Source organism: Lissotriton vulgaris, chromosome 5 (genome assembly GCF_964263255.1).
Source record: "Lissotriton vulgaris chromosome 5, aLisVul1.2, whole genome shotgun sequence".
NCBI lineage: Eukaryota > Metazoa > Chordata > Amphibia > Caudata > Salamandridae > Lissotriton > Lissotriton vulgaris.
Window position 1 is genome coordinate 1480107096 of NC_141693.1, and position 22664 is coordinate 1480129759.

General features: G+C 42.6%; 1 protein-coding gene across 4 annotated transcripts in view; it reads left to right on the plus strand.

The window, feature by feature from the left end:
• Positions 1-22664, plus strand: part of RBBP5 (RB binding protein 5, histone lysine methyltransferase complex subunit) — a 225494-nt gene that overhangs the window by 44396 nt on the left and 158434 nt on the right. For all 4 annotated transcript variants that reach the window (XM_086923451.1, XM_086923453.1, XM_086923450.1 and 1 more), the window contains exons 4-5: positions 5122-5262; positions 15658-15820. In XM_086923451.1, coding sequence (XP_086779577.1) covers positions 5122-5262; positions 15658-15820 — 304 coding nt within the window. The remainder of the gene's footprint in view (positions 1-5121; positions 5263-15657; positions 15821-22664) is intronic.

Here is a 22664-nt window from a genome sequence, read left to right on the forward strand (position 1 = left end):
GGTGTTGTGTGGACGCCCGTGGGTGTGATGTAATAAGTTTCGCTATGACTTATCGTGTTCTCTTTAAACATAACATCACAGGACGTTAGTAGCATAAAATGTTTTTGGGTGAATAGCATCATATGTCATAGTACCTTAAACACAATGGTTATTGTGAAGTACTTGACTTGACAGCGTGTTAACAGGCAGAGTTCTAATTACAGTTTATAGCTCAGATTTATCATGACTTACAAATATGTTCTGATGTCATCTCCATACAATAATGTATTGTAAATACCTAATTAGTTTTTAAGTGCTTGATTTGAGCAGGATATTATGTGTATTACTATATCCATACATGATGTGATTGGTATTTCATCTTGGCAAACAATATGCAGAGTTTCAATTATGGTTTACAGCTCATAATCATCATGATTTATGAATTTGTTTTGAAATCATCCCTACATAATAATGTGATGTAAATACCTAATCAGTGTCTAAGTGATGATCTTAGTAGGATATTACGTGTATTATTATTGTACCCATGTATGATGTGATTGATATGTCATCTTGATAAACATCCCATAACAACTCAGCATTCAAATCATACACTATTGAGTACATCACTGATAATCGCACACTATTTGTAAATCATGTCGAATGATCGCACAACATCAACATATACCATACAACAACACATTAAACAGCACCCCTGATTTGGACACTCCGATAGTAATTCTTAGATTGTCATCAGCATTGATTTACAATAGAAAGAGTTTGAGGTTTTTTTTTGTGCGCTAGCACTAGAATTACGGTCAGCAGGGTGAGTTTTAATAAATAACTTATAATGTGGAGAGCATTTGGTGAAGATTTGCCCCAGTTTAAAATGGCGACCAAGTACGCTAACAGTGAGACTAGCGTATTTTTGAAGAGTCCGTTATCGATTTCTAAGACGCGATAGTGACGATCACGCTGTATAAGCAGGACTGCAATGGCGGTTACCACGGATTGAATTGAGAGAACACCGGGATTGTATAAGCGGGCAGGACGTCGAGTACAGGTAACCGCGGAATTGGCGCGGACTAATTAGCAGTTTGAGCATTTTGGAAATAGTGACGGGCAGTGATAGCGTTGTTCTCGCTTATTTTGTAGATCGGGCATCGAAAGTACTGAGGTATGTGCCCGTCGCAGTTCGGTAATTTTTAATACATGAATATCTGGCACTGAGATGATTGTGACAAAGACCATATATTTTGCAGGGATTGCAAACACTTTGGCAGCCTCTCAGGTATGTTGGTGAAATATGGTGTTTAAATACATAATAGATTATCAGTAGTCATACTAAAGTGCAGAAAGATGGGAGAGTTTATCATATTTATTATTTCATTCTGGCAGCTTATCAACAGTAAACACAGTGAAGGAACGTGGTAAGCTCATGAATTTATAGTTACACGCAGCTTTTGTTATGAAGTTGGATATTAGTCTTGCATGCATTGAATATACACATATATACATTTTTGTTTCCAACCTCTAGGCGCAGCGAACTACCCACACAGGTATGAGTTAGGAAACTTATTACATCACACCCACGGGCGTCCCCACAACACCACCAGACTCACACTTTCTTATCTTTTATTTTTTCAGCTTGGCCCCTGATGAAGGTACCACTGAGTACCGAAATGCATTGGGCAGTGCTATGAAACTGTGTTGTCAAAAATTTAATGAAATGAGCATTGTATAAGGTCATTCAAAAGTAATAGAGAATTATATGATGTATTCGTTGATATGATGAATTGAATAATATCGACTGAAAAAAGTATTGAAAACCATAACAAAGTGAATTATGCATTAAAACAAGAAACTATTATATGGTATAGAGTCAAGTGGAATGTTTTCAAAACACTGTTGAAGGTGTATTACACCAAGTGAACAGTGCGCGACTAGATGGGCTTGTAAACCCGTCATAATCCATATTATCAAACATGGAGTGACTCCCCTCACTAGCCGCAGCACCGATTGTTTTATTCTGAAAAAATAGAGAAACTGGAGTGCTCCTCACACACCCCTAACTTAGCATGGTTATTTACAAGCTAGACCCTACTGCCTTTGACAGCGCTCGTCATTTGCCAAGAGGTACAATGGCAGACAGGGTCTCTGGGTGTCTGTAAAGGTGGAGCAGCCAAGGAGCTGAGTTAAGGAGCCGCCGTGCTAAGAGAGAAGAGCTGTGTGACAATGGTCAAAGCAGCAGGGGATGAGCTGCATTTTTGCCACCCTCTAAAAGAAACCAAGCTCTGAATGTTAGTGTGTGAAGTGGAGGTGGTGTGGACTGTGAGGGAGGAGACGTCTGCGGTGGGAGGTCAGCATGGGGGTGTCTGCATAGATGGGGAGGAAGGGGTGGCAAGCACCAGAGGTTGCGTGATAATCTGAACTGAAGTGTGGGGGTGTCCTAAGGCGAGAGAGAGTTAGACTGAGAAGAGGGTGTGAGGTGGTGTGGAGAGACATGCGAGAGAGGGAATTCCCTGAGCTGAGGAGCACCGCAAAAAAGATACGGTGAGGTAATGTACCCAGACGGGAGCCAGTGGGTGTCTGTTCTTCAAGGTGGACTGGGTTCGCATGTAGAAGTGACGATTTTGCAGGGTCTGGAAACAGCTGCCATGATTTAAATAAATCTGAAACAAAATGTTACATTCGGGCGCATGCATAGAAAAGAAAGCCGTGCAGCCTAAGTGCGCTCCTAGCCCTTCCCACAAAACATTTCCGCCTCTCCCTTTAATGGATGCATTTTTACGTAGTAAAGCACTCTATCTCCTGGAGCATGATTGGTGCCTGTAAGGCGGGATGCCAGCACACTACACACTCCTGCAGTTAATGCAAACCACCAACCGCGCAGAAAATGGGAAAAAAACCTTAAGTAAAACCCACAGGGCACAGGGAGTGTTCTTGGAAGGGCGGTGGCTTCACTCGCATGTGTTTCAGGGTGCGTGTGGGCCTAATTATCTGTGTTTTACACTGTTCTTCCTGCTGCTTCAGGACGCCGATCGCCAAAGTGGTCGGTGAAGAGACAGGAGCCAGTTAATGTAGAAGGGAGGCACGCAGCAGCTTGGCATGCTGTGAAAGCCAGCATCACACCGTGAGAAAAGACAGATGGCGGAGAAGTGCAATAGAAAAACAAGCTTAAAGCAAAAAAAAATTGAGAAAGTGAAATGCAAGCAAAGAGAAAAAAAAACCTAATACGAGCGAAGAAAGGAAGGGTGCAGGAAAGAGGGGCTTAAAAACAATGAGGAGAGGACAGGGGGAGAAGAGATAGGAGCGAGAGAAAACGGGCAGGAAAGGGGGAGGGAGGAAGTACCTGAAGCGACAGAGAAGAGAGGAGACGAGTTTGGCAGCAAACAGGGCGGTGAACACATGCTGGCAAATGGTGACCTGCAGAGCGCGTGAATGAGAAGAGCGGCCGTGGGAGGTGGGAGGGGAAGTAGGCGAGTGCGATGTGCAGGCGGGGGGGGGGGCGGGGAGCGGAGCCTTTGAAGTGTGTGAGGCACTGACAGACAAATGGTGGTTTGTAACGTAGCTGGTTTGTGCACGCGCACGGAGCACATGAACTGTGGCAAATCTGCCGTTGGTTTCAGAGCTTATTTGGCCCTCAATACTCTCGTCTATTTATCACTTACGTGATAAAATAGTCGAGACCTAAAAATAGTTAAATAGGGAGACCATGTTTTTTTATCCACAAAATTGTTGCGTGCAAATGCCTTTTCATTTCACTGTTAGCATTTTGTAGAAACAGATGTTTCAAATCACCATGTGTTAATCCAGCATGTCCAATTAGTAGTGGGATTTAGTAACTTATGCACCTAGCCATCAGGTTATCTACATGTGGACAGTGCTGCTTATTTGTTTTTGCTGGTTTGGTATGTTATAGATCACCAGTAACAATGTGTTCTTCAACCCTGAGGTGGGCATAATTGTGGGGCACAGTGTAAAGATAAAAGATCGATTAAGAGGCAGGGCTAGGTATGCAAGTTCGAATATGTTAAAAGGTTTCAAGGAAATTCATAGAAAGAACAGTCTGAATGCGTGATAAGAGTCCTGAGTGTCCTGGAATAAGGATGGGGATAGCAGGAAGAGGCCTTAAATGCTTATGCCGCATTGAGGTCATATCCTGAACAATAGTCTTATTAATCCTTTGAAGTTCAAATGGACAGAGTATGGGAACGGGACCAAAGCTGGAGGGGTACAGAAGTGAAGATAGAGAGAGAAGTAGGTAGAAAGCTTTAAAAGGAATAGAAGTAAAAACTGGGTCGGAAGAAGTGCCATGAGGAACCATGAAAACAGAAATAGAGAGAGGGAGAAATGGGTATATAAGAAGCAAAGGAAGTTGTCAGCAGTGACAGTACAGGCGAGGGATAGGAATTGAAGCAGATTTGTTTTTTTCAGTTCTATTTTTTTTATTTAGCTATTTCACAATTTCTGTGAAAATAAATGTGAGCAAGTACAGTTAGCATAAATGGTGAAACTTCTGAAGTGCGTAAAATTACATAAATGGTGTGCCTTATGCAAATTAAGGATTCAAACAGGTTATGACATGTGGCACCTGTGTGTGTCCTGATGCACTCCTGATTACTAAGATTGACAAAAGATTATACATACAATGACTATTCATTGTTGATTTTATTCCTTACTGCATGTAAAGCTTCATACACAATGTAATAACAATGCCTGACAGAATTTTTAAAAAAAATGAAAACTTTGGTAGAGATGGGCAGGATGCGGCCTTTTCGTAGGTCACAATAAAGCAGAGGAAAATAAATAATCTAAATACCCAGTTATGTAAATGGTGCTGGAGTTCGCTTTCAATTTAGGAAAAGAAAGACTCAAAAAGATAAAGTGATTATCTGACACACTTTGATGTTAACAACATAGCACAGGGAGTATGAGTTCTGGTGTTCTTGAGAGCAGAAGAAGCATAATTACAAGGCAGGGGTTATCAGTCATTGGAATAACTTTTTCTTTTTCTAGATCTTTTGAAGTCCTGTGTGTAAAGCCTAATAATTTACCCTTAAGCCTGTTTGACTGCTGTATTTAGCTTCTCAGAAATTGTTTGTCAAAGATTGTATGCAGAAGTTTTATTTTTTTCACTTTCAGCTGGAGTCGTGATGGTCACAAATTAGTCAGTGCATCCACAGATAACATTGTGTCTCTCTGGGATGTGCTGTCTGGAGACTGCGATCAGCGATTCCGATTCCCCTCTCCCATCCTAAAAGTCCAGTTTCATCCTAGAGACCAGTAAGTGCCTTTGTTGCAGACAATCATAGAGGTTTATTTTAGACTTATGTTTATAAAAATTGGAATTCAGTGCGAAATGGAATGTGCTTCTCCGCTCTCTTGTTGCTCGCAGATATGCCTGTGTGAAATGCATCATGTATAAAGGGGGGGGGACTTTAAAATGAGGGAATTGTTTTCGGAGGCAAGAGGGACATTTTGAGAACCCTATGTTTCACTTTATTTAGTCATTTATTTCTTCAGTGTAGACGGTAGCCCAGCAAAATCTTGCAACTAGGAAAAGAACAACAGGGAGATCGAGGCAAAAAAGCCACCCAGAAATAGATGACGACTGAAGAGGTTAGCAAAACAGGAAGGTATTGAGCTTTTTGCGAAATAGTGCAAAGTTGGATCTAGACTGATCGGGGATGTTCCAGAGTTTGGTCTGCATTGTCCTTTTTTTGTATTGGGGAATTTTAAGCTAAGAGAAGGAGGCACAGTGATTGATATAGAGGAACTGAAAGTGGATGCATTGCTTTACCGGAAGCCAGTGTATCATACAGCAGGCATCAGGCACGTGATCAAATATCTTCTGAAATGCAGCTAACTATACTATCATGATCTCTGGATTCCCTGTAGTGTGTTGAGTTGACTGAGACCAAGAAAAAATATGTTAATAGTAATCCTTGTGAAAAAGTGATCAGGGAACCAACTGCAAAGGAATGCAACTCTGAAGGAAGAAATAGCAAGATCTTTTTCAGGGAATGAAATAGCTGAAAACAGAGCTTATGAATGTGGCCGTCAAACAACAGCTCATGATCAACACAGACTCCCAGATTTCTCACATTGGGAGCAGGAACAGGCTGGTTTCACGTGGAGTCTGGCCACAAGTTGTCAGACCAAACCAAGTGATCTTCACTAAGGATCAAAATTTTGGTTTTGTTGCCATTTCGTTTAAGGAAGTTGGAACCTGTACATCCTTATAACTACCTTTGAAGGGCGGTTATGATATCTAAGAGATGTTTTCTACACTCAAAAGCAGTGTCACCTCTGTAGGACAGTACCTGAAAATGAAAGTTCCTAAAAAGCTCCCTTGTGACCTGTACATAAACTTTAACTAGAATTAGTCAGAGATCTGAGACGCTGGAGAACTCCAATTCTTGTCATCTTTTCTTTAGAGTAAAAAGTGTGCATGATTCGGTGGACAGCAGGGTTGAATGAGACTTCCTGGCTGCAATTAGTGCAAAGGGATCTGATTTATTTGAGAGATTGGCCTAATAGACCCGGTATTGTCATACGATCAGCAATAATGGTGTGGTCAACTTGCTTGTGTTCTTCAGTATTGGGGTATCTTTCATAAATTCACATGCTTGAATCATTCCCTGTCGTAGAAGTTGGAGTCCCACTGTACCATTGTAAAGCAGTATGTATCGGTATAATAGGCTGTAGGTAATGCAAAGTCAGCTTACTAGCCTACCCATGTCCTTTTTAAAAGAGGACCAAAGTTGAGCAATAACCAATCAGATGACAGCACCCTTTGGACACTCCCAGCAGAGGCATCTTCCCTCAGATTTTCACCGCATGTCGTGTGCGATGGGGTCTCCCTAAGCTCTGCTCAGTTCTTCAGCTGTGGTGATTTCCAAATAGATTTCACACTGTTCCAGTATGTCAGAACTTGCCAAGAAAGGACTCTTTAGACCTTATGCCATCTCTACTAAGAAAATGCTTCATTCTAAAGATCCACATAAAGACTGTATTTATTGCTTTCATCCATCCCTCAAGGTGAGCGACTACAAAATATGCAAAACTTTTCTGCTAAAACCATCCGACTGTGAGGAAAGGCTTTTACTATGGTTGCAGAAACTGTAGTCTAAAAGTGCCGTCGTTTCTGAGGTGGAAAGTAGTGAATGTTCTACTTCCTCACAGACCTCCAGAGGGAAAGGTCTCTCCATGAGTCCCCTCAAAGAAGCAAGAAAGCCTTTACAAAGACCCACCAACGATCTGCACATAAAGGACTTCCATAGACTCTAAATCTGAGCCTTCAACTCCATCTACAGCGCTGCCATTGAAACCTAGATCCTCCTCTGAATTGGTTTAAAAAAAGAGCAACCTAGCTTGCAAAACAAAACGTAGTCGACTACATCAACGCTATCGTAATCATCCTCAATGGCACCTAAGATCAAGATATTGACTACAGCTGGCAAACCGTTGATACTCACTGTTGATAACCATGCCGTCAATGACTTTCATGTTGACAATGCCCACTCCGTCGACGATGTCGAAGACTACCACATCCGTGTTAGAACCCCTGTTGACGACGGCCTCTGGAGAAGTCCTCATTGTTGTTGTCGAGATTGAAACAGAAGAGGCCACCAATGTTAGGTTTGACCACACCATCAACGCTGCCGTCAACTACCTCGTCAACAAGACTTTTACCATCTCCAGAAAGGTTTCATCCTGAATGCACATCTCCTAGTATGGTATCCCCACTACCACCCAGCCACTTGTTGGATCTTGAAGATTCAGAGGGCAAGAATCAAGGTCTGTTTGGTGCAGCTCACAGCCCTTTGGAGTTGCACTTGAAGTATTCAGATGAAGAGGATTATTATGAACCTGTTTATCAGGTTTATCAATATGTGGTGCAGTACCATCAATATGCTCCTCCACCACCACCACTAGGCAAGGTCCAGTTTCAGGTTCCTGTTGCTTTAGTGCAAGATCTGCGAATCTTGCTTCAGGATAACTACAAGCGCTTTTCTACACCAGCTGAAGCGTAACAACCACCTGCAGTGTAATCTATGTTTGCACCCAAGTCACTGGACCACATGCTTCCTCCACCTACTCCAAGAATGACGCCACAATCTTGCATCCCCATGTCTCTTTGGAGAATCCATCTACTACAGATGATGCTGATGACTGGGATAGAGAAGAAGGTGAAATAAGACAATCAAACTGTTACCAACGAATGGAGTGATTACCTTATCCCTCCACCTTCACCAGCACAATCAAGTAGATTCTCCAATGGAAGATATTGGTGGTTTTCTTATGCTAATGGCGAGAGCGTGTAAATGTTTCCAGCTCCCCATCACTGTCAAACAGTCTGTCAAACAGTCTGATGGCTTTCTGTATGATTTCAAAGAGCGATCCAGAAAAACTGTTGGAGCAATACCAGTTGTAGATTATAATATCTTTGTGGTACTTCTACTTGTTCTGCTGTCCGCGTCAAGACGCCTTATCAGTGTCAATATTTTGGAGGATGGAGTGAAAATAATGAAGACATCAGCCATTGCCACTGCCACTGCCATTGCCACTGCTGGTCTTGCTAGGATTGTCAAAAAATATAAGACATCAGAGGATTTGCTTGCCTGTTTGATAGGACATCAAAAAGGACATCAAAAACCTGATTCAGTTATTACCCAAGCTGCACTACTCTGATCCACCCCAATCTCTACTCCGCCTGACAGGGAGGGCAGGCGCCTTGATAAAATTGTTAGAGATTTACAATAATGTCAGGTACAACTGTCCGTGGAGCAAATTCTCTGGCTGTTCTGAGGTGATATGATCACCAACTGTAGTTGGACATCACACATACTTAGATTTCTTGTCAGAAGACAAAAAAGCTGAAGATAAACGATCTTGCAGGCAGGCAGGCAAAAGATCAGCAGCTGAAATAATTGACTGCGCAATGGACATTGTATCCATAGGTTTCTGGCAATTGGCAGGATCAGCTGTCCTTCATCGCCAGGGTTGGCTCAAAGCCACATCATTCCAACCTGGAGTTCAAATTAAAATCCTCGATACACCCTTCTGCGTTTCTTTATTCGATAAGAATGTTGATGACACACTACAGGCTATAAAGTCTGACACTGAGACAGCTCGATCCCTAGGAACTCGCCAGTTCCGTAAGAACCCTTTTCACAGAGCTTGTGGTTGAGCAACATACTCTTATTGAGAAGGAAACCAGAAATATCAACCAGTCTTAGCAGCAGCCCTTTCAGCTCGTCTATCAACAGCATCAGACTTGTCGAGCACTGACGTCAGCAGCCTATTCTAAGCCCGAATTTCCCAATACCTACATCAATGGAGAAATGGGTCCTAGACCTAATCGCGTATGACCATACCCTTGCGTTCATTCAGGTTTCATCTCATACTCCACCTACAAAATTCCTCCCATCTCACCTTCATCCCCTTTGCAAGGAGCTATTGGCTATCTTGTTCAAAGGGGCCATAGATCATGTACCACACTCTCAGATAGGAAAGGGGTTTTACTCCCATTTTTTGGTGCCCCATTCTGGATCTCCGGAAACTCAGCAAGTACCTGAAGAAGCTATATTTCCGTGTGATGACCCTCTAGGAAATTCTCTTCCTTCTCAACTGCTGAGATTTTCTAACCAGCCTCCATCTCCAAAATGCCTATTTCCATGTTCCCATCCACCCAAGGCATCGCAGATTCTTCAGATACACAGTGCCTGGCACCCCAGAAATTTACAAAATGTCTTGCCCCGTGGTGGCCCACCAACGCCAAAAATGCCTTCAAATTTCCTGTATCTCGACGATTGGCTAATAAATTCTCCATCCTTCCAGCAAGCATCGAGGGATACTTCCACGTGTCTTCAACTCTTTCAAACCCTGGGGCTCACGCCAACTTCCAAAAATCTGTCCTTTGTCCTTCAAAAAGAATAACCTTTCTGGGAGCAACACTAGACTCATTGTTAGACAAGACATTCTTGTCCGTAGACAGGTAACCAAAACCTTCCTTACTAGCCCGCTCTCTTTCAAAAAGAAAGTGCGCTTCAGTTTGCCTGGCCAAGTCTCTACTCGGCATAATGTCATCAGCCATTCTCCTAGTTCCTCAAGCTCGTCTTAAAATGTGACCTATCCAAGAAGAACTTGATGCACAGTAGCTCCAAGTGAAAGGGCAATTCGACAATATCATTCAGATCACCCCAGTGATGAAAACCGCTCTTCCTTGGTGGACAAGCTCCGGCAATCTCTTTGCAGTACTATCATTCCATCCTCCCATTTCGGAGTACGTTACTACAACAAATGCTTCTCTAGAAGGGTGGGGAGCTAACTTACAAGACCTTCAAATTCAGGACAAATGGACTCCAAAACAGTCCAGGATGCATATCCGCTTCATGGAGCTCAGCGCTATCTCACTGGCTCTCCAAGCCTTGCAGAGAATTCAGGGGGTCATCCTTGTTGATAAGAACAGACAACACGACAAGTATGCAGAAAGCTAGTTACAAGATCAAACGTTCTTTCTCAAGAATCTCAAACTATCTGGTAATGGGCGCTACAACATCAAGTGATCATGAGAGCAGAACATCTTCCAGAAGAGCACAACTTTCTAGCCGGTAGCTTGAACAGAACGACCCAAAGTTGTCACGAATGGGACCTGAACCAACTCGTTCTGGACGCCATATTTCAATGATGGGGCAAGCCCAAACTGGATCGTTTCGCATCTGTGGAGAACAAGAAAAGCTGTTTTTACGCCAGTAGGTACCGGCAAAAAGGGTCTGGGGGAATTCCTTTTTGATGCAGTGCTCCGGACCTTGTACTCACTCTTCTCCCCAGTCCTCCCACCCAATCCCTCTTGTTCCCAGGCTTCTCAGGAAAAAGAACAGGGAACCATGCCGGTTAATACTCATTGCTCCACGATGACCCAGGCAACACTGGTTTACGAAGCTTCTCTTGTTGTTAGAGGACCACTGAACTGAAGCTGCTGGTGGACTTGTTGTCAATAATATATAAATAATAATAAATAATCCTGTATTTATAAAGCGCATAGCTACCAATAGGTTTTCCCGGCGCTGGGCGCCGTCTGGAAGATTAAGCAAGATATTGCCCAGCGTCACATGGTGCTGGGCAGACCCCTGTCGCCAGTGCCGGGGATCGAACCGTGATCCCCAGCGTCCGGCGTCAGTCACCCTGGCCACTGCGCCACAAGCAGGTCCTTCATCCAGGCACAATTTTTCTGCATTTATCAGCCTGGCTCGTGAACACCATAAGCTCCAGCACCTAGCTATTCCAGAGGATTGTAAGAGTATCTTTGCATAGGCCAAAGCTGCCTTTATCAACAAAACATATGGAAACGATTTTGTCTGTGGTACGAAAAATCGAATGTACATCCTATCACATCGCCTCCAGAACAGGTGTTGCCATATTTCCTATCTCCAGCCAGATTGGTCTGGCGCATTCATCTATTAAAGTGCATTTAGCTGCTATTTCAAGGTACAGGCAAACCTTGAGGTTTTCTTCCTTGTGGTCTCAGATTAATCGTCCAATTTCTTAAAGGACTATTCAGAGCATATCATCCAATAAAGTCACAGCCACCTACATGGCAGCTTAACACTGTACTATCACAATTGATCAAAAGTCCATTTGAACCTATCCACAGGGCAGAGCTAAAGTTCCTTTCTTGGACAGTGACAGCGGTACGAGTGAGGAGGCTTGGCCCATTTGCTTTGTTCGACGGAAGCGAGCAGCAATCAACAGCAAATCCCTTTGGATTGCATACAATGGATTAGCTCTCTGTCGTTGAGGAATTTACCAAAGCTCTTTCCGGAGTGTGTGACCTGGAACCCCTTTTTTAATAGTTGTGATTCGCCTGGTTCAACATGTGTGCTTGACCAGATTTAAGGGACTATTGTTATACTCTACTCTTCGTCCTGAAGATGGTCCAACTGACATTTATGCCACAAAGACGGAAACGTTGACAAGTCCATCTACTTTTCCAGCATTTTTTGACTCAAGGAATTGTTCTCTGTTTTTTCTGGACTTATTCATTGACTATTGTATTACTTTGGAATAGATGTATACACGCATGATTTGAAGGCCTCAGTTTTTGAATATTATTTATTAACCTATTTCATGGTGTTTTGTTATAAATTTATGTACCACTTTTCAGTTTGTTCACATAAAATTTGTTTAAATTTTGAGAGATTCACACCCGTGTCTAAAATTGTTTATTACAGATAAGTCTTGTTAACATTTATTTAATTGATGTTTAGATTGTTCACTTGTTAGCTACCAGCTGGAGCTTAACAACAAAGTAATTGACTTGAATGATTTGATTTTAATGTACTGAATAAAATTCCTTGTAGGCGCAGTTACCTATTATTACTTGGAAGGTGGCATTCCTGCTAGCTTTTATTTCCACTAGAAGAGTGAGCAAACTCCAAGCATTCACTTTTAAGGAACCCGTTTTACTATTCAAAGATAGCATGGTAATTCTTCGGACTGAACCAAATTCATACTGACGGTTCCCACGGATTTTGTTCTCAATCAACCAGTTATGCTAAAGACTTTCTTTCCCAATCCTCAAGAGGTTCTTAACGTTTTACGTACATCGCACAAAGCATATTCGTACTACAGATAATTTTTTTGTGGCCTAAGGAAACATTAACAAAGGTGGACCAGTGTACGAGCCCACCATAGCAAGGTAGACTTCAACAGCCATACAATTCTGTCATTCTAAGGCAGGCAGACCTTTAAGACGGAAAACTGCAGCACACACTACAAGAGCAGTCCTGCAACGGCGGCTTGATTTGCTGGGGTCCCCATTGAAATGATATGATGTGCTGCAACCTGGAAGAGCAGGCACACTTTCACCCAGCATTATTGTCTGGATTGGGCGCAGAGCACTGAAACAGCCTTGGGTTAAGCGGTACTTTGGCATCTTTTCCAATAATGTGAGCATTTTACCACACAATGTACAATGTTGTACCCACCAACCGCTGTCATATTTATGTATTATTTTAATGTTTAAGTATTGCACTGCTAACTAGTCTGATTCAAGCTTGTGAATCTATGAAAAATACCCCAATACAGCAGAAAGAACTTGTTACTTAGCGCTAACTCTCATTCTCCAGTATTGGTGTTTTTCATAGATTCACATGCGACACACCCTCCTCCTCTTAGAGGCTCTCCTTCTTGGCAGGAGGGCATTTTCCCACTAGTGCTTGGAAAATCTGAGGGAAGATTCCTCTGTTGGGAGTGTTCTACGGGTGCTGTCGCAGGGACATAGATAAGCTGACGTTGCATTACCTTTACAGCCTATGATACTAATACATACTTCTTTACTATATTACCTTGGGACTTTCACTTCAACAGCAAATGGTTCAATGTTATGAATGGCAACTAATCGCACTCCTGTAGTGTGCCTCATGCGACAAACTGCTTGTTTCCAGTGCAAGATCCCTGTGGCTTCGAGACTGTTGGCCAACCATTTAGCTAGATGCTGTTCGATAATTTGTGAAAGGGTGAGTAAACGAGTAATTGGCCTGTAGTGTTTTAGGTCACCTGGTTCTAGATCCACTTTTCTTTTTAGAAGAGGGGCAATGACACTCCTTTCAGGAGTCTAATGGACCAACCTGAAGGAGACTGATAGCATGGGAAATGAGAGAGCCTGGAAATGAGCAGTATTGAAATAGCCACAGGACCTGGGTCAGGAGGAGAGCCTGAATTACGACGGCACTGAGTCTGAATGACTTAAACAGCTGTGATTACCGGTAACTCAAGAGACCATATTGAATCGTTGATTGCGCATTTCAAGGGATTTTCCTACCGGTCATTGTAGACAATATGATTTCTTAGTAGAAGTTTGTAGTATTGTTAGCTACAAAGGAGGCAGGTCATCACACAGAAATTGAGAAGGCGAGAAGAGCAAATTGCAACATCCTGGGGAAGTAAAGTAATGAGCTTGTGTATGTTATACAATTGATAGTGAGGTCAAGAGATGAAAGGAGATTAATCCAATCGAGGTTGCATGCAATAGCGGCTGCTACCGAACAGGGGTGGAGTAAGGAGTGATAGGGTGGGAAATAATAAAAATAAAAAGCACTTGCCTTTACCACCGACCACCTGCCGCCGCCTCTTTTTCCTCTGTCCGCAGGAAGCACATAAACTCCCAGAATCCCAAGACCAATCACAATGCTGCCTTACAGCAGTGTTGTGATTTGTTTGAAAGCCATGGATCGGTGGTCAGACAGGGGCTGGCAGGCTGTGGCATGGAGGACATGCAGAGTACGCATGACGCTTTGGCGGCCCAAGATGGCCGACCAAACCATCATGCGCACTTTAGTGGCTGCCACCACTTCTCCCACTGTAACGCGGGGAGCCCAGCCCCGCCCTCCTAGCTTCAACTGCAAGCTGAATACCGAAAATAAATGATGATAATCATTATGGTACATGCCCTGTACCATATTTTAACATGCAAAGTGATTTTTGCAGAGGATGTTTTACAGTGGGCTGAGGTACAACCACACAAACTTAGTCTTAGTTAGCAAAGCTAATTCAGTAAACGTTGCTGTTACTTTTTGCCACATTATTAAGCAAATTATAGCGATAACAACCTTCATGAACAGAAAAAAAAACCTAATGCGATTAGAAAGACGCCTGCACCATGGATCAATGTCCCAGCCTCTTATGTCTGCTATATAAACAAACATCACAGTGTCTCTTCTTGATCCAAGTCAATGTATCTGAGATACAGTGCCATAAAGTGTTCTGATTGTTCTGAAATTCATATCGGTGTGAACCTGTTGCAAATATTTGTTTATCAGGCCGTCAAATGGTAGAAAGTGTTTGAAAAACTTGTGTGTCTAAGTTTCATTGATTCCTAAATTACTTGGGTAGTCCGGAACAAAGCCCTTCATTGCCCTTGATAAGGTGTTTTGACTTTATTTTGGTTTTAGCTTACGTCAAATGAAGGGACTTAGAGCTCAACCGTTGAGTTTTTGGCACAGGTGCAAAGTTATGGATACAGTACAAAATGTTTGTGTGCCTCCTGAAGAAAATCAAGTGCAGATTGCATGTCATGGTTACTGCTTACAAGCAAACACCAAATTCCAGGGCCTTCGATTAGTTTCATCCTTGTCTCTCGAAGCAGAACACTGGAGCTCATGGAGTTCCAAATAAGTAATCCACCAAACAATACATGGTAATCCACACAAAATGTTGAAGGATTACTGGGTAAGTATAGTGTAGTGAATTTTGTCTTACAGCTAGTTTAATTGCTCAATGTTCTCAGGCAGCCTTGGCAGGAATCTGTACTTGTCCTCCTGGTCATAGGTTTTAATCTTGACGAGTCCACTCAGAGTTTATCCTTTGGATTTCGATAAAATTAGTCACATTGAGTTGGGTAACAATGCACATCAGTAATTTGGTGCCTAAATGCGACTTGTGACTGTGCGATTTACAAATACACGTTCTGTAATATTAGCTGGCAGATAGTGTAGGGCAGGGTTTGGGAGTGCAGTGGAACCAATCAGTATGGGATTATGGGCCTGGCAAAGAATTGGGTGCAGAAGTATGGAGACGTGAGGGTTAGTTGATGTTTGAGGGATCAGCCCTTGGGTAATAGTGAATTTCTGGAAAAGAAGCCAGTATCTAACAGTTCTTTCTTGTCTACCTCAGAAACAGAGTACTGGTTTGCCCCATGAAATCTGCTCCAGTGATGCTGACACTTTCTGATTCCCAGCATGTGGTCCTTCCTGTGGATGATGATTCTGATCTGAATGTGGTGGCATCCTTTGACCGGCGTGGAGAGTATATCTACACAGGCAATGCCAAAGGCAAGGTGAGCCCTCTACTGAGAACCATGTGAAACCTTAAACTTGGGTCTGCCTCTTGAAAGAGAGCAGATCTGAACTGCTTTGTACAGTCACTGTGAGCAGAGAATGTTGGTAGACTTGTCAAACCTGTTGCGGACTTGGTTCTAAAGCAAACTGTGCTGTTACCTCCTGCAATGTTCTGGGTGGAAACCTACTTCTTACAAGAGCAATACTGCACTGATAATAATGCACTTTTGTCACATAGCAGTGTCGTTATGCAACATAGCTTTGAGGACATAGAATAATAGTGTAATGAAAACAAAATGATTGGAAATTGTGTCAAATTCAAAAGCACAGTATTTGCAGTACCCCAGAAAGATGGAGGTGACTGGATCTTGAATGTAACCAATTTTGACTGGGGATGCGAGAGAAACGGGGGCAGTTAATGTCACTACACTGACTCGTCACTATATTGGGTGCTGACTTCTCCTGGTGCACAGTAGATAATCTAAAGATGATATTGATATCTTTCGTACTTATCTCTTCCTACAGTCCTCTACCCTATCTGTTGCAAATAATATAACCCCTGAATATCTATGGCTATGCCCCAGAATCTCTGGAGATAGTTCTAAAACTCCAGAATGAAAAGAAATTATATCTTAGTAATTCTATAAATTTGTGTGATAAAAGGTATCACTAAATTGAGTCTGTGTTTGGGGAATGAAATGACAAGCGGAGCATGTTTATAGCTCTATATCATGTTCCATGGAAGCGATTGCTAAAGAATTTGATGAAAGTGAATCCTTTTATTAGGGGCACCTTTGCACCCAATAGTTATGAGCACTTTTTCCAACACTGTGTAGCAGTCCCTTGGGCTTGGAGCGGATCCATGAATGATCTCAATCGCCTGAAACTCTCAGCAGTCTGTATTGCCCTCAAGTCCTTCTACCTAATTCCAAACTTGGCCAGATGGCCAGAAAACTACTAAGTTTTACTTAAACCATTTGTATGTTTATCACTTGAAAATGTTAAAAAACAAAATATTTTAAAGTATTAATCGCTACAAAAAAAGTCCATTGGCACATCGGATATCATGCAAGAGGTGTACGAGATTGTGAATTATTTTTTTTTTAAAAACTAAAGTGGCAGGAGCTGGTCCCTCCCCCTCTAAGGAACGTTATTAGCACGTTGCTAAGTTCTTCCTTAGAAAAGTAAGTCTCATATATGCTTCTTTGGCAGGAGACTTAGACCTATACTCTGCTATCAAAGAGGACGTACCAGATAAAAAAGTACCCTTGGACTTCTCGATCTTACCTCAGTTGAACAACTATTTAATAAGGGCAGCAGCAAACACAGTCGATTCTGGCTCTCTTCTGGATCCGGCCCCTTTTGATATTCTGCTGAAAGGAGGTAATGTCATCATATTTGCCTTGCCTTGACGACCATCTGTAATCTATTGCTGGAAAGTAGGTAAGTCCCTAAATCCTTTAAGCATGCAATCATCAGTCCTTTGATGATAAAGTTCTCCTTAGACCCTGAAAAGGTCGAGAATTACAGACCAATAACATTGCTCCCAGGTGTCAGCACAATAATTGAAAAACTGGCAAACGGTTATTTGACCATGTTTTAAAAAAAATAATTTCACCATCTCTTGCACCACGTGCAAACGGGCTTTCGACCAGGGTGTAGTATAGAGACTGCTCTCTTACTGGCCTCAGAGGATCTCAAAAAGACACTAGATCATAGAAGGACAGCTGCACTCATTCTTCTTGATTTGAGTGCTGCTTTCGATACCGTCTCCCATATCCTCCTCTGACACAGACTGGAGGCGGTAGGTATTACAATAAGGGCGTTCAAATGGCTGACCTGATTGCTGTAGTCTAAAATTTCACTTGCTTTTAAGACCTCTGTGAGAATCTGGAGGACTAGTGAAATTAATACATCATTGGGACGGCGCATTGACACTGTTTGTGGCAGCATTCCAATATTGCCTGTTTTGAACAAAATGTCACAACATAATGAAGGATGGTCTTTTCCTACAGTCCATACAGATGATCTTCACATTCTCCTCTCTCCACAAATGGGTAGTGTACTTCAGAGAATGCAAATCCAGGAGCCTCATAGTGTCAAAAAGAGGAGTTGAGGGCAGTCCCTCTGGCTCTAATGTGTTGCTCCAAATGAGGAACCCAGCTGTGTACTGGAAAGTAGGGAGGAGATCAGACTCGGTTGAGGACAGCTAAAATTATGTGGGATTGGCTCATGGTCAAAACATACATTTGGGAAATTCAGCAAGCTGAAGCATAATGAGAGTTTCACAAATATGTTCTCAATAATTTGTGTTCAGATCATCGACCTGTATGAGCATCTGCAGCTGGATTTGCTTGCCCGATAGTAAAATGCCAAAACATCCCTTATCGACAGGATGAACCAGAATCACTATGAATTTTTATCTCATTTATTTATTTAAGATATTTATTCAGTGTGGACCCAGCCGAAGAGGCAGATTCCCTTTTAATCTATTGGTCAAAACACGTTCTCAAAGCCATTACCCCAAAGGGTATCAAACAATTGAAGCAATCCAGATGCAGAACAACATTTATTGTGCTGGAATAGGCCTGGCAATATTAGTTTAAGGATGGCTTTTGCCTGTCCAAAGAACCAGAGAAGAGACTGTGCAGACCACATCCTTCATTTAAAGTGTTGGGCAAAAATATGACTCCACAGCATGACACTGCGGAGTTTAACAACCAGGTTTTAGAATGCGCTCAAAAGCGCATCAGTGCATGAAAGTTTTCCCCTCTTCACTGGAGGAGGTACCACGTGCTCCCTAGAAATAGTAGCTACACTTAGATTTCCCTATGGAGATCGCACTCTGAAGACCTGGCGGGGCAGGACTCCATAGGAGTATGAGATGGCACACCGAACTACATGGAAACGCTTCCACAAGAATGCTGGCATATATATCACCTACAGAAATTGAATCAGACTGACGCACGACTGGAAGGGGAGGGAGTTGGTAGGGAGAGCTACTGGGCTGAGAGAGAGAAAGAACGGGCTAGAGAGGGCCAATGTTTCTGAGGAGACAAAATATTGTAACCAGAATATCAAGTGTCTCATTTGCATATTTTTTATACGTTGTCATTACAATCGAATGAGAACCGAGGCACTAAACATTAGATATATGAGTTGGCACAGATCTGTGACCCATCTAACCCTGTATGAGCTGTTTGAAACTACAATAAGATAAACAATCAGTGCATGAACATTTTCAAACAAAGATTCTATACAAGGTCTTTGCATCCATTCATGTGGAAGAAATTCTGCTTATGATGTATCATCAATTTTTTAAGACTGAAGTGCCAGGAAGCTGCCGTAATTTCTCACTTTGTGTACATTGCTAAGTATGGATTGTAGTTTTCTTTCACCAAAATTCACCTAACCTCTCTCCCACTCATGCCTTATTTTTCAAAATCCAAGTAATTAAGGACTTTCTGGAAGGCGGTAAAACCGGCTTCCCCTAGGTAGACCTCCTTCTTACCGATGGGGATTAAACTTAGTTCTATCTATCTCCTCCTTTTGAAAACTGTAGGAAGCTGGCTCTGTATATGGCATGCCCACTAGGTGGTTATACTCTGCACAGTGTTCAGGGGTTCACCAAAAGTGTACAGGGCTCATTGTAAAACCCAAAGTGCTAGTGTGGGTTAACAGCCTTAGGCCTAACACAGAGTAGTGTAAGACATTCATAGCAGAACATTGATCAATAATGGACACACAACTCAAAAAGGAGAATATACCAATTTCAGAACAAGCATTAGAAATGCAATAGGTCTTGCATTTTTTGAGTTGGAGCTATTGGCATTGTTTGGCATTGTAAATGGCAATATTTATTTTACCCTTGCAGGGCCGGCTCTAGGCTCATGGTGGCCCTGTGCAGGGAGCGTAGGTGGGGGCCCCGGAAGAGGGGTTCCGGACGGGGCGGAGCTCAGGAAGGTGTTTTAATAATACGTCCAGAAAAGTCGTTAGATGATTGACCAGTACCTGCGGCTGCTCCTACCCTTCCGAATTCGTCTCAGAACGATACAATTTAGGAGGAGGAGGGCATTGTGACACACGACATGAGGGACTGGCCGCACAGACAGCTGTATGCCAGGGCCATGACCGGGGCACCGGCACCTTCTGCACTTACTGTAGCGAGCTTTGTGTGCCACTGCACTGCCAGTGCCACAATCACATTTTTTACTTAAACTTAGTCAGTATATTCATAAGGGAGTAAATATGCAACAGTTTTTAAACAATTGGGCCACAACCACACACACTTGTTCAAGATTCTTTCACGAAATGACAACCAACGAAAGGTTTCAAGAGCTGACAACATTGCCGTATTAAGGAAGGCTATGGGATAGGTGGGCCACCACAAGCATGAATAAAATGTAACCCAAGAGACTACTAGGGATTCTCCTGGTTTGGATTCTGACAGACACATGTAACTGATTGTTTTAATGTCTATCTTGGGACGTAGATCAGAGAACTGTAAATATGATCTACACTTGTGTGTCATCAGTAATCTCTGTAGAGGTCACATCCTTATCATATAGAGGAAGAACCGTCTGAGTGAAAGTACACAATCATATCATATCATCATATATACAGTGTATATATTATAAATTAAAATTATACTATTTAATTAATTCTCAGACTCTCTCTATAGCAGTCTCGTCTCAGAGTCAGACTCTCACCGTTCCAAATTGAAGGGTCGGGCCCGGGGAACCTTTACCAAGTCACACGCATTGCAACTGTTAAATAACCAACAACAATGCAAATATGTATGGTGTGTAATGTAGCGTTTGCTGCGACAGCCCTGTAGCTCTTTTACTGACAGTTACTTCGATAACACAACTGAGTTGCACTCGTTTTAATGACTTTGGGAGGATAACAGGCCGAGTTAGCAGGGCGGCATTTAAGCATGTAGCCTGCAGGATGCGGCCATTTTGGCAGTAGATGTGTTCGACTAATGGGGCTATGTGATCGGTTCCATAAATCATCGCCTGCCCCCTAACAATTAACCACGTTTTTTGCGAGGAATTGCGCCACAATGCGCGAAAGCGAAAGCCTCTTTGTTGCAATGCCATCTGAAATCTTTCTTTTGTTCAGGTGCAATGTTAAAATGACATCACAAGGGGCCATTTATTGTGCATTGCTTTTTGATTAAAAAATAAAACAAAAATGTCCTTTCTGCCACAAAATGGCTTTTGCCCATAATTCATAAGATGGACTTCAACAAAAGAAATGGCTTCACATGATCAGTGTGTGCTTGGCAGTGCCTCACAGCCAGCCAGGAGTGGACGTTTATGAAGTTACAATGTATGCTGGTCACAGCTACACAACAGACAGAAACTTGGGATGAAAGATGGCTTTATTCTAAATGCATGGATCTGCGACCCCGAACCGCAATTTGATTCTAGTGCATAGGCCTCTCTCTATTGTAATATATAACAAAAAACACAACTAAAATGAAACATGCCAGCACTTCATAAATTAATGTGTCACTCCACGTGTCTCCCAGTGCATTGTCACTGCACCGGAGGCAAGGCCCATGCTCAAAATGCATTTCTGTCAGAAAGAAACACATGATGCGTCATGTCAAGTTTTAAACATGGCATTTGCTTAAGAGTTACACATTTACAAATAAGACCGCATACACGTGAAAAATTAGCTGAAATGCAACTACTTAGGGGACGAGAGACAGCATTTGAGGCTTCGTTGCACAGGTATATGCTTTTGTTCACCAGGATATCAGATATAATTAAACCACTAGTGCATATTTGCAGGTTTATTGTATAGAGGAGCAGTGGTCATCAGTGCAGCGGCACTGGAGCAAAGTGGTGAGAGGGGGCTTACTGCACCCTAACTATGGATGTATTTTAGTACCAAACAGGTTAACGGGGGTGGTATCTTATTATTTGCTTTAGAAACCATGACACCCTTCAACGTCACGCATTGTTTACAATTCGAACGTTTCTAATGAAAACATGTTTTGTCATTTGCTCCACCAAAGTTGCGCTAGGTCAAATGTCTAACTTTTAAAGCGGGCCACCACATGAAAGATCAGTGAAGGGGAGGCCTCTGCACCTAGGTTACTCAATAGCGTTTTGTAGTATGTTAGTAGTACAAAATGTACTACAAAAGTAGTATGTGACTAGGCCCCAACATCTTTTCTAATTTCAAGTCACAGCCAGAAGTGTCCACCCGTGTGTTTCAGGGTTCTCACGAGAGCTGCCACGTGTCCTGTTTTTTGAATTTTAATCAAAATGCCATCTCTATTTTTGACCTCTTGTTCCGCGCAGATTAAGTCATTTCAGATTTGGCCGCTCCAACGTGGGTTTTCAAAATGGCACAGAGCTTGAGCCACAGCTTCCTCTTTCACTTTTATAACCACAAAACTGCTGCAACTTCCTGTCCAGCTCTAAAAATACTTTTTGTTTGTAGAAAATAGTGGAAATCTGATTCTCCCCCCCCCAAAAGATCGTGGGTGTTATTATATCCTATCATGCCATCAAACACCTTGAAGCCATGTTCAAACTGTATACATATAAAGTAAAGTTGTGACACTGTACCGTCAATTAAACCGTTTGTTGTCCTTTGTGCACCCATCTAGCTTGCTTCACTGCATTGTGCTTTGGGACTGCGCTGGCGCCAGTGTGCCTACCGCTGTAATACTCAACCCCCGGCGGAGGCCGCCAAATCCTGCCAGGGGGCCGCCAGTGCCAGTGATCCTTCCGAATTGATCCTGGTCGTGGCGGCCCCTGGGGTTTGGCGGCCCTGTGCAGGTGCACACTTTGCACATGCCTATGGCCGGCCCTGACCCTTGTG